The following is a 13,857-nucleotide window of genomic DNA, read 5'->3' on the forward strand; positions in this document are numbered from 1 at the left end:
CAGGCCAGCCTGGTCTACAGAGACATCTCCAGGAGATCCAGGGATATATAAACACCCCTTTCTCAAAAACAAAACAAAACAAAAAACAAACAAACAAACAAAAAACTTCTAGTTACTAACACCTGACTTCAAATTTCACTGAAGAGCCACAATAAATAAAAATGAACAATGAACAGAACAATATACAAAGGAAAACCAGACATGACTATGTTAGTTATCTTATTTTATGAAGACACTTGACAGAATAATTTAAAGATGATTCATTTTGGTTCAAAGTTTCAAAGTCCATTAAAGCAGAGAAAGGATGGCGGGTGGGCAACAATCAGAAAGCAAAGCTACCAGCCTCTGCCTTTCTCCCTTTTATTCCATCCAAGTTTCCAGTCTACAAACTTCAGAGTCTGTCTTCTTAGTTTATCCACTGGAAATTTTCTCACAGAAATACAACTCACCAATCTTCCTGCATGAGTCTCCATAAAGTTCAGTTGACAATGAAAACCACAACCAAGGGAACAAATTACAGGGGGAAAAAAAATTAAACCAATCAAAAAACCCTCATGAATATTCAGCCATTTTTACAACTAGGCGTAACAAAATACATTGGAAGTATGACAGCTTCAGTAAATTATGCCCGGAAAAGTGGGTGGGTATCCACTTAGAATGAAACTGGGTCTTTTTCTCTTGTTTTATAAAAATAAATTCAAAGTGGGTCAAAGAACTTAATTTAAGACCTAAACATTGAAATTAGTAAAAGAAACACTTCAGGATATAGTTACTTTCTGGATAGAAGGTACCTCAGGAAATAGTATAAGAACTGACAAGCAGGATTTTATCAAAGTAAAAACTCATGCACAGCAAAAGAAACAACAGAGTAGAGAGATGGACTAAGAATGGTACAAAACTCTTTGCCAGCTGTTCATCTCACACATGAGGAATACCTGGATTACATCAAAATGAAACACCCACAGAACAGTACCATCAGTAAGTGGACAAGTGAACTGAGCAGACATTTTTGTCGTTTTTTTCAAACAAGGTGGCCATGTAATCATTAAATGAATATGCCACCACACTCAGAAAGCAGACAATTCTTAAGAAATACAAAAGACCCATAAATATATGAGAGAATAACTCAATAGCCTTAGCTAACAGGGAAATGCAAAGAAGTTCATTTACTTCTGGTAGTCAAAATTGGAATTATTAAGAAAAGAAAAAACAACAAATTACAATGTTGTCAAGGTTGTATGGGAAACAGGAACATTGTTGCTGGGAAGGTAAATTAGTATAGCCACTTCAGACACATGAGGTTATTCAAAAAACTAAACTAGGATTTGCTATACCACTGCTCAGTTATATTCCTGAAGGAATCAAGTCAAAACACAAGGGAGACTTGCACACTCATATTTAACAAGATGCCCTCCAAGACAGACAAGTTATATAATCACCCTAAGTTCCAATAAATAATGGAGAGCTTTTATAAAACAGGACTTACTTGAGAAGAGACAAACAAAAGGAGGATGAATATATTCAAAGTTTATTATATGCATGCATGAACATGTCATAATGAAACCCATTATTCTATATACTTAAAGGTTAAAGAAAATAAAAATACATTTTTGTGACTTTGTCCAAACTATTATTTTAAGGAGAAAGTTTTAATTATCTGTTTACTGTAAGATGAATAGTTTAAATTATTAGTAAGTCAAATACTCTAACAGTTGTAACGTTTTCTTCACAAGATAAAGCAAGTTAAGTAGTTACTAATACTTGATATATTAAGTCTACTAATAAAAACGTGAAAACAAATCAAGAGTAATTTTCCTAGAAGTTATACAACTTTTTAAAATTATGAGTTTCCTAAAAGAACTTAGAGTATGTACAATTCAACAAGTTTACTTTGTAAAATCTAACAAAGACTTGGATGAATAGTTTGCATGAGCCAATTCTAGGAAAGTATGAGAGCCTCTAGGGCATTATAGAGGTTAGGCATTAGATCCTGCCTAAAAAAGTAAAAATTCCACTTCAACCTTCCTCGGCTTTACCTATTTCTTACTTCCTGGCCATTCTGATTTTTTTCATACCATACTTTTCTTACACACCAAAGTAATGTCTTTGGTCATGCAATTAATCCCAGCACTCGGGAGGCAGAGCCAGGCAGGTCTCTGTGAGTTCAAGGCCAGCCTGGGCTACACAGTGAGTTCCAGGAAAGGCACAGAGCTACACAGAGAAACCCTGTCTCAAAGGAAAAAAATAAATAAAAAAGATGGTGGCATTAACCACAGGCCAAACAAATAGAGTTGTCAGATATTGGATATTTCAGACTTCAAAACTGTATGAAATATAAATCTTTCTTCTTGCCTTTGGTGAGTAGGGTGTGGGAGTATATGCAAATGCAGATATAGGCCAGGGAAGGACTTTAGAGTCCACTGTTCTCTGTCTTACTCTAGAATCAAAATAGAAGTTTACTGATTTGTTTGTCAGCCAACTCTTAGGACTCTCCTGTCTTGGCTCTCAATGCTTCTACAATGATGATAAAGATTTGAAATTGCTTGTAGAGCAAACACTTACTTACAGAGCCATCTCTCCAGTTCCAAACATCTTTTTTCCCCTCAGCCCCAATTCCTGTTTTTTTTTTAATTAACTTATGCACAACTCCTTGTCTTCTGGTTTGTTGAAAAAGTTAAGTCAGACAGACAACACTTGCCACAGTAATGTCTGTCAAAGTAACTGGCCGTGAAATCTCCAGCACCACATTCCTCAGGACACTCTTCACAAAGGCAGCTAAGTTTGCATTTTCATCCACCTAGCAGAATTTTAGCACAGCCAACTTAACCTTTATTTCTCTTCTGCTTAGTCTTCTTGGGAATGCTGTAAGACTCCTTCCTTTCCTCGGCACCACCAGGAAGTCTCAACACAGAATGAAAGGTGGACTTTCATGGAATGTTGTAGTCAGACAAAGTATGGCATTTTTTAGCTGCTTACCAGCAAAGCCTTTGCTGAGCAGGAAGAATTCCCTCCTTAACCTGGAGCTTGGATTTTACCTTTTCTATAGCATCTGAAAGTTTAACCTCAAGGGTGATGATGGTCTTCCCCTAAAGGTCTTTATGAAAATCTCTATGTTGGTGCTGTTTCCACCACAGATGGCCTGGAAAACCAAAAGCCTGTTTTCTTTACAAAAGTAACTGGACTTGATATTTTGAAACAGTCACATAAAATAGAAATAATCTCTCCTAACTCATGAAAATTAGATTCTAAAATAGTTTCAACATTTGACATGGAAAACTAAGGACTGGTTTAGCACATAAATCTTTAGAAAACAAGGATCAATGCAGTAGGTTAAAAAATGTAAAGAAGCAAGTAATGAGTTTAAATAGTACTTACTGCACCAGATGCTGCACCTAAAAGACAAAATATTTACAGTGGTAAGTGAAGTGATCCTTAACAGTTCCAATATTTATTATTATTTCTTCCTTTCTGTTCTTATTAAAGCTTATAAGCTGTCCCATATTACCTGTTGACTTGCTTCCCATTCCACAAACAAAACATACATCTATAGCACATAGCATTTTCAGAACTTGAGCTTTCAATCTCCAAAGTTAATCATCAGTCGCTGAAATGAGAAACATTTATCTTGCTTTCTGGCTATTCTGTCAATCTCATTTTATTCTCTAACTTTTGCCAAACTCAGTTACTTTAATCCTATGCATGTGCTACTGTGTATCACAGTACTCATGAGACACCATACACACTTGCTTAAAATTTAAATTACAATTAAATAATTAAAAAAATAGTTCTTCAAATGAACTAGCCCCATTTCACATACCAATTACATGTAGTTAGTAGCAACTGTATGATACTAAGTATAGGTTACAGATAATTCCACCATTGAAGAGTTTTGTTAGTGTCCTACACTACCATATATATAAGATGTAAGGGATTTCAGATGTTTGTTAGGGACAAAGCTCATACAAATAATGTCTAACTTTAGAAACTAGTCAACTTAAAATGTTAACACAGAAAGCAAAGACTGTACAACAAAACAGAACAAAGGTTTACATATATGGAAAGCATTTAATTGACTATGAGTCTCAACAATAGACACAAAACATTGGGAAAAAAGTTGACTACGAGGACCAAGGAGGTAACAACAAAAATGACTAAAGTAGCCCAGAAGTCCATGACAAGAAAATACTTCACATCTAACAAGAGGAGCTACTATCTCCTCCCATATTCCCTAAATAGAAATATGGACTCGGGAGAGTTCATTCATTAAGCAAATATTCTCTGAGCCCTGATTATATTAACAGGATTATTAATCACTGAAATTCAGATCAAATGTTTCAATATAAATCCTAAGTATTTAATAATAATTATAAAATATAAAAAAATTAAGAGAACCAAAGGCTTTTTACATAATAAATTTGAATTAAGAATACAATTATAAATGCTACCTGCCTATTGTCAGATATTGAAAAAATATTAACCAATCATAAAGATCAGTTTTAAAAACTAATTTTATGTGCATGAGTGGTTTGAAAAAAATATATGTATGTACAGCACAAGCATGCCTGTTATAGGAGGTCAGAAGAAGGCATTAGATCCCTTTCAAACTGGAATTTCAAATGGTTGTTAACCAAGTGAGAATGAGGAACAGATGCCAGGTCCTCTGAAAAAATAGCAAGTGCTCTTAACTGCTGACCGTCTCTTCAGCCTCAGATAAGCACTTTCATTCCTTGTTAATATGCCTGCAACTTTCCAAATGAAGTCCACTATACACTGTAGACATACCTGCTGCTACATCCATACTATTTACTCCAGGCTGCAAGAAGAGAAATTAAATTAAATTACTACCATAAATAAGATACAATGAATCAGTTCCATGTGTAATCTAAAAGCCACAAACTCAATCAACTTCAAAATTTCTGGTGGTTTTAACTCTGAGGCTTGCTATACATTTCAAGAGATCAATAAAGTTGGGGTAACTTTAGCATTTTAAGACATTACATGGTTATCAATTTTACGCAGAACCAAAACTCTTCCTTCTCAATTCTGAAATCTACAAAGCTCTGAAAACCAAGTCTTATTAATTAAACAACAAAACAAACCAATACTAACATATTAGAAATAACGCTAAAGACTCCACAGGATATTGTTGTAATGTAGTATATACAAACACTAAAGTATTACTATTCCAAATGGGTATATTCTATCTGTTCATTAAAACCAGTAGGCTCTCAAGAAATAAACACACTTACACTAATATCATAGTTATTTATATATCACCAAATTACTACCTAAGTATGACAGTAAGTCTATTCAAGAACATTCTACGTTAATTTGCAATAGCTAAAGTTTCAATAAAATGGGAATTTCAAATTAAGTCTTCTCATTTTTTTAAGTTGAACATCAATTTTTACGAGCATATAATAAATAAAACATCACCTTTGAAAATATTACAAGACTACCACAATGGTTTTTCTCTCACAATCTGTTTAAGTGCCTTGTACATTATAGAATTAATTTAATCACTGAGCATGTATATATATTGCAATGTAATGCTCAATTACAATTCATGTTACATTTTAGTGTTGGGGTGACCTATCAAGTACATGCACATTATTATTTATACATGAAATCAATCAAAACTCATAAAATAATTATTTTCACAAGATTACCAACCGGTAAGGCAGGTTGCATGGAAGCCTGAGACATATGAGACATCATCATTCCTGACATTACGGAAGACATCATTCCAGGCATCTAAAATAAAAGTTAAAAAATGGTTACCATGTAAGAGCAAAACACTTTATAGGACTGTAAATAAAATTTAAGAATATAAACCACTGAAACTATGCTACTTTATTATATAAATAATATGCCTAGTAAGTGCTTGTTGAATGAATGAAGTATTCTATAATGATCCTGTTCCAATACTTACGCCGTAATTCATTTGTGTGGTAAAAAATACTTTAAATAAGTAAATTTAGAAGAATAGACTATATTAGTCTAACTTAAAACTTGAGACTACTCATTTCCTTTTATTTTTAATTGAGCATTGTTTCTTCTTTCTTTGCAACAAGACTATAAGATAAAAATTTTTTCAGAATTTTTACCTTTTATTCTTAATCTGTACTGAATGAAATTTATAGTAATCCAGTCCTTTTCACAATCTTAGACCTACAGTGCTTAAAATCTAAATACTGACTTAAAGTATATATAAATAAAGCCCTCTAGTCATAAGTTAAGTACAGAAAAGCACGTACATACCTGAACATATTAGTTTGTAAGAATTTAATTTAGTCTACTAATGACCAAATTAAAATCTGAGTATGTATTAAGCATGCGTAAAAACCAGATGATTCATTTTCTAAAGCATTTGATCCAATATTCATCTATATTACATAAAATAAAATATATAGTCCCATATTAGAATTTTGACTTTAATACAGTAAGAGTAGCAAAAGGATCTAAGAAACTTGTAGGGGGAAAAAGTTGTAATAATCATGGGTACTGGACAAGGAAACTGGTTATTCAAGCTTCAAATTAAAGGAACAAGTTAAAAAATAGGAACAGAAATATATAAGCACATTAGTCAATATGAAAATATAAAATTAAGCAAGAATATCTATGTGTAGTTTTATTACTTGTTGAAACTCAAAGTGAAATAGGCTGGCACACCTATAGTCTTGCATGGAGTTAACTGATTTTAAAAAAAAAGAGCTAAAATTAGTTAAACTATTGGAAAGAAATTATGATTATAAGAATGGATTACTTTGAAGATATGGTCAAATACAAGCAAGGAAAAACTATGCTTGCTTCCAAACCCATCTACTCTTCAGAGATATGTCTCACACCTGTGCTTAGGAAAACAACAGTAAACTCAACAGGTAACTAACTCCTTGTCATGAAAAAGCACTTCAAAAGCACAGTGAGAAAATCTAATGTCCTATATTTACAACAAATAAAAAAAACTGGTACTACATTCCCAACTAGAATCCTATGATAATTTCAGAAGTGGTAGTTTAAAAACTACTTACTCAGCTATACCACTCTTGGGCACATACCCAAGGAATGCTCAATCACACCACAAGGGCATTTGCTCAGCTATGTTCATATCAGCATTGTTTGTAATAGCCAGAACCTGGAAACAACCTAGATGCCCTTCAACTGAAGAATGGATAAAGAAAATGTGGTACATATACACAATGGAGTACTACTCAGCAGAGAAAAACAATGACATCATAAGGTTTGCAGGCAAATGGATGGATCTAGAAAAAATCATCCTGAGTGAGGCAACCCAGACTCAGAAAGACAAACATGGTATGTACTCACTCATAGGAGGATACTAGATGTAAAACAAAGATGACTAGACTGCTACTCACACCTCCAGGGAGGCTACCTAGACCCCAGGAAAGACCCAGGGATCACCCAATGACAGAGAAATGGATGAGATCTACATGAACAACCTGGACGTGAGTGGGGGTAATGAAGGGCAAGGTTCGAGGGAAAGAAAGCTTAGGGGAGCAGGAGATCCCAGCTGGATCAAGAACAGAGAGGGAGAACAAGGTATAACAGACCATGATAAATGAAGACCACATGAGAACAGGAAGAAGCAAAGTGCTAGAGAGGTCCCCAGAAATCCATAAAGATACCTCCACTGTAGACTACTGGCAATGGTCAAGAGAAAGCCCGAACTGACCTAGTCTGGTGATTAGATGGCCAAACACCCTAACTGCCATGCTAGAAATCTCATCCAATGACTGAGGGAAGCGGATGCAAGGAGCCACATTCAGGCCCCAGGTGTCCAATTGGTGAGAAAGAGGAGGGCTTGTATGATCGAGAATTGTTGAGACCAAGATTGGAAAAAGCACAGGGACAAATAGCCAAACTAATGGAAATACATGAATTATGAACCAAAAGCTGAGGAGCCCCAACTAGACCAGGCCCTCTGGATAAGTGAGACAGTTGATTAGCTTGAACTGTTTGGGAGGCCCCCAGGCAGTGGGACCTGGACCTATCCTTAGTGCATGAGTGCATGAGTGTTTGGAACCTGGGGCTTATTCAGGGACACTTTGCTCAGCATGGGAGGAGGGCACTGGACCTGCCTGGACTGAATCTACCAGGTTGAGCTGAATCCCCAGGGGAGTCTTTGCCCTGGAGGAGATGGGAATGGGGGGGGGGGGGGAACTGGGGGGAAAGCAGGGGCGGGGGCAGAAGGGGGGAGGACAGGAGAACCCATGGCTGATATGTAAAATTAAATTAAATTATAAAATAAAATTAAAAAAAAAAAACAGGAAAAAAAAGTACTTTCTCCTAAGGAACAAAAAGTACTTTAAAAAGAATTTAAATAAATAAATAAATAAATAAATGTAGCAAAAGCATTAACTTAAGAGACCATTCACAGTATCAATAGACTGAATAAACTAAGTTGAAACCAAACTGAAATTGAAAGTAAACTAAACTGAGTTGAACTACTGACTATATAACTTAAAGACAAAAATTCCATTTAAAACAAACAAACAAAGCCACAAAACTCCCATAATAGAGGCGCAAAATTTTAGTCAGACCAAAGAGACAGTAAATATCCAAATCATATAAAGAAAAAACAGATACGACATATTTGTCTCTTTCACTGTTCTTCCTATTTCTCACATTTTATAACACTGAAATTGTTCATGAGTGTGGAATTTAGTTATAGTTAGAAAATGAGATGTGATAGGAAATTCACAGCTATCTTCTTCAGCATTTTCCCTAAGTCTTGGCAGGCAGAGTCTAGTTACACTTGTTTTACCTGACAAAGTTATCTGTGAGCTTTAAAAATTTTATGTAACTAAATATTCTAAAAGTGATGGTATGAATATGAAACTAAAGAACAACAATGTGAGAGATACTATACTTCATATAAAACTACTATAGAAATTTGATATATTTAGAGCTCTCAAGAGTTTTGAGCATGGTAGATTTATTTCCCTAAGCCACCATTATCTATTTAGGAAATGTTACAATGATTCTTGTTTCTATTATTCTAAACATAGAACATAGAGGTACATTTTACATTTGCTGTCTCTGAAGTTAAATTCTAAGGCTTTGATCCAGTTATAATAGTTTCTCGACAGCACCCCTAATCTGAGACTAATGAAATATTTATTATATATTCTTTTTGCTGTTTTAACATCATAGTGTTAATGAAAGTGAATCCAGGCTGTAAACTTAAAGAAAAGTGGCGTTTTTAAAAAATCCTCAGTAGTGGCTTAATTTTCTTCCCAAACCAAAACTGAGACCGCCATGTTTGTCTTCTTTGGCATGTTAAAGTTTCTTGCTTCACATGGAGCCAGATCTAACTATAAAGTCTTTTAGATTTCCTATTTGGGTTTGTCCTACCCCCCATTGTTAATAAACCCTTAAATTCAATAAAATGACGTTTACTAAAAAAGGAAAAATGACGTTTACTAAAAAAGGAAAAATTCTTAGCTTAGTTGTTATGATAGTGCCCTAATAATTTCATGAAATACATCATTTTCTAAGCATAAATGGCCACTTACATTAGCTTAATGTGCAATGTATTATAAGATACTACTCTGGCCAATATATAAAGTACTATAATAATAACTACAAGCTTTAGTTATTAAGAAAAGAGACAGAGTGTTTGGAGAAAAGCAAACACCAAGTAGTAACAGTCAATGCTCTTAACCGCTAAGTCATATCTCTAGCCCTGGAGTAGGGGGAGATTTTAAAGCCACTTATCAGGAGGTATTCAAGGCAGGTATTGTGGATGACCCTCTTAATAAAGCCCTGTTACTACACTACTGGCCAAGGAAGGAAAACCAAAAGTTCCTAATCAGTATGGACAATCTCCCCAACAAGATCATGCCTAAAGATAAAAATACAACTGCAGATGTAAGCTCAATAGTAGAGCACTTGTCTAGTATGTAGGTGGCCTTGTATTCACTGTCTAGTACTGGGAAAACAGATATTTAGAAGAAGCATATTGATTTATTGAGGACAATAAATCAATGAGTAAAAACTAGTGCCTACCACACAAACTACTCAATTGTTCTTAGCGTCCCAGATAGTTTCTTAAATTTTTGGTTGTGAGCCTAGCCTTTGACGGCTGAGCCATCTCTCCAGCCAGATAGTTTCTAATCTTAGATATAAATGAGTGTTTTATTTACCACTTTATGTACTTTAAAAATAAAAAAGAACAGTAATAAAAGTAGTATGAATGCCATAGAAGTTGAACAAGGAGCTGGAGAGATGGCTCAGCAGTTAAGAGCACTGATCACTCTTCTAGAACCTTGGTTCAATTCCCAGCACCTACATGGAGCCTCACAATCATACGTTAACTCTAGGCACAGGGGATCTAATGACCCCATCTCAAACTAACAAAAACAAATTAAAAAATTAAAAAATAAAACAGCAATATAAAGTCAATACATTTTCTGTTAAGTATCTATATAAAAGGTAAACAGTATTTTTACAATTTGCTCACATGTAGAAAACATTTAAGACAACTCCTGTGCTTGGTTTAGTTTACTAAATTATTATTCTAAAGTAAATCAAATAGTCTCTTCCACCTCTTATCTGTGTTTCACACCCCATATTCAGTAACCTATGGTTAATGTAGGTCTGAAAATATTACCTGAAAACTTAAGGTTTGGTAACATTTTGTACACAACTTCAAGTAACCCTCATTTTACTTAATAATGGCTCCAAACCACGTATAGTGACAATGTAAAGGAGTTATCAGAGCACAAAATTTCCAAGCACAGATAAACTCTAGTATTACATGGCAACACAGTAGGGCATTTAAGAGAAAACAGTAACCATGTGTATATGGTTCAGTTTCAGGAATCCACAGGAAATCTTGGAACATGCGTACCTAATAAGAGGAGCTACTCTTCACGCACTGAAGAAGTTAACTCAGCTGATAACATTTTACAATTTTACAGAGAGAAGCAGCCTAACACAGCTATTAAAGTAGACTAGCAGAACTTCTACCCTAGCTTGACTTTAGGATCTTGGACTGCTATGACATTGACCTCTCTGGACCTCAATTTCTCATCAACAGCAAAAATATCTGACAGGACTTATTGTGAGCAATTAAATGCAAAAATTAATGTAAGGCAATTTACATAGTGCTCAACCAAAGATAGGACAGTTGTTTCACAGTATTCATGGTTCTAGTACCACCTAACGAATAACAAAATCTCCAAATACTTATCTCATATAAAATGGTAAAGTATTTATATATAATCTATGCATAATCCTGGAAAATTTTAAATATCAAGATTTCTTATATTACTTAATAAATATCAAATGCTACATAGCTTTTGTATTGCAAAAATGTCTGAGCACATTCAGTGTAGACACAAATCTTTCTCTAAATATTTTTGAATGATCAATGGTTGAATCTATGCGCAGCACCTGAAAACATGAAAACCAACCAACAGTATTTTATTATCATTGTGCTTATTCAACTTTTACAAGGAAAGAAATCAAAGAACCTTCTATATAACCCTTTCCCTCAGCCATTCCTTGTCTATTTCTCAGGTGTTATCTGTTTTTGTTTTTGTTTGTTTTCTTCATTAAAGGTATCTAGCAAACAGCATAAACTTTTTACCTTCAATAGAAATAAATAAGAAGTCAATCCCAGAGTTAGAATCAAATTTAATGCTGGCTCTGTAATGTTAGTATACAATTCATTTAACTCTCTAGACCATCCAGTTACCAAATATAACCTGGACTAATAGAGCCAACTCAAATTATCAGAAAGGGGGACTAAATTCAAAAAAGTACATGAATTTCTCAAAGCTTATACAGACATGAAGACAGAATTATAATCATTTACAACAGGCAACATAATAAATTCAGAAATGTAGTTAAATAACTTTTTAAAGAAAGTTCTAAATTCAACTTAAGAAACAGAGAATAGTGGTTCTTAAGTTTTATAAAATTAAGGGTTTTAAATTTTATACTAAAAAACAACATCTAGACACACTCACTGATAAATACAAAATGCGATTTTGTTATTATGTGAGGGGTACATACACAATCCTAGCTAAAACAGATCACTGAATGTAACCACCTGTCTTATCAAGAGGCCTAGTAAACAAGACATAACATGACACTATTTTATTACAATGAATTTGTTTCTGTAAGTGATGTACATTCTAAACCAAGAATAGCACAGTAAACACAAATCAGCAATAGTCTATTAGTATCATCACTAACTCAAGTATTTTGCATTATACATGACTTGTGTGGATTGTCTTCAATATGACTGGTACCATAGCACATTACTATAAACACAGGAGCAGTGTTCTTTGCTATGACCATGACAGCTATGTCACTGGGCCATTAAATGTACTTGAATAATTTAGGAAACTGAAATACAAAGTATTTGTATATATAAATATAGAAAATGTATAGTTAAAGAAATATAGCAGATTATAAATATTTTCAGGTCCACTATAATCAATGAGACTACTATCATACATGCCATAAGTTTACTGAAACATTATTATGCAGCAGATAGAAATCAATGAATTTTCCTTCACAGAGGCAGCAACTTTTCTAGACTACATTTGGAAGAGAAAAAAAAATCAAATGTTTAAGATAAACCATTCAAAATTTTGTTTAAATGAAACTTAGATCCTTAGATACAACAAACTGTATTTCAAACCCAAAACAGTTCTCAATTTCTGGCTTTATAGTCCTTTAATATATATCCCTAAGAGCACCAAACCCACTTAGAGAAGTCAGTTTCCACTTGAGCACACTAAGAAACAATGGATTTAAGCCTACCAAAGCAAATGACCACAACTTTAGTAACTGCTAGTTAGAATTAACCACTGCTTAAAATAGATGGAAAGTAAGAGATGCTAAGTTGACTACAGAAAGAAAAAAGAAAATCAAAGACTCATATGTATAACATTTCCAACTACCCAGGAACATTCCCACATTCTCAGTATTGCCAGCCACTCCACACATGATGGGAGGCTTTTAAGAGCAAGCTACACATTGCACATTTATATTAAGAACATTCATCAGAGACGTAAATATCTGACAAAAAGAAATGTGAAGGTATAAGATAACCAAATGAGAAACTATGAATGTCAACAAGAGGATATAATCTATCCATTCTTACTATAAACCTTTCAAGACAGGCCCATTTCCCTAGGTAAACACTAAGAAAATGGGGTAGGGAGGGATCTTCTAGTACACCTGTTTTAGAATGTTTACTGAGTGTTAGTATTTCTCATGAATAAGATGCTCCTAGGGAAAGGTGTTAGGGAAGACAGACAAGACAGCTAGCATCTGTTTTAAAAAGTTCCTGCAAGACTTCCCAATAACAGTATTTTGTGCATCTCAAAGAGGGAGCGATCCATTCTTTCAAACTGAGACTGTCTTCTCAGATCACTCCAAACATTAAACACTTCAAAACATTACTGCATCTTTTTTTGAACAAGTTCATATTTAAATATATTTTTTATTATCTAAATATAACTGAAATAAGCACAACTGTCAAACTCTAACCCCAGTATAGAACTAAAGACAACATTTGTTCTAGACTAATATTCTTTTTAAAGAAAAGTATTTGCTTGAGAAATGTAAATGCACAGAATTAGCTAGATTTGAGAATTTATTATGTGCCTTTTTACAACTGTCTAATATTAAAAACAAAAACAACAAAGTATTTCACCAGTAAGGTAAACTAATACATTGGCTATCTTGAGAAACCTCTATTACAAATTTACCTTTTATGGCAAGATTTCATTCTCAATGACATGACACAGGTAGAAATACATGTGCCTATCTTTAAGTGAAGTATTTAGATTTATTTACTTAAAAAAAAAAAAGGAA

At 34.0% G+C, this 13,857-nt stretch overlaps 1 protein-coding gene across 12 annotated transcripts in view; it reads right to left on the reverse strand.

Annotated features, from left to right (window-relative positions):
- The window catches only part of Prpf40a (pre-mRNA processing factor 40 homolog A), a 48,913-nt gene that overhangs the window by 28,814 nt on the left and 6,242 nt on the right, over positions 1 to 13,857 (reverse strand). For all 12 annotated transcript variants that reach the window (XM_036183246.1, XM_036183243.1, XM_036183245.1 and 9 more), the window contains 3 exons: positions 5,674 to 5,754; positions 4,783 to 4,813; positions 3,376 to 3,392 (listed from right to left, as the gene is read on the reverse strand). In XM_036183246.1, coding sequence (XP_036039139.1) covers positions 3,376 to 3,392; positions 4,783 to 4,813; positions 5,674 to 5,754 — 129 coding nt within the window. The remainder of the gene's footprint in view (positions 1 to 3,375; positions 3,393 to 4,782; positions 4,814 to 5,673; positions 5,755 to 13,857) is intronic.

This window comes from Onychomys torridus, chromosome 4 (genome assembly GCF_903995425.1).
Source record: "Onychomys torridus chromosome 4, mOncTor1.1, whole genome shotgun sequence".
NCBI classification, from domain to species: Eukaryota; Metazoa; Chordata; class Mammalia; order Rodentia; family Cricetidae; genus Onychomys; species Onychomys torridus.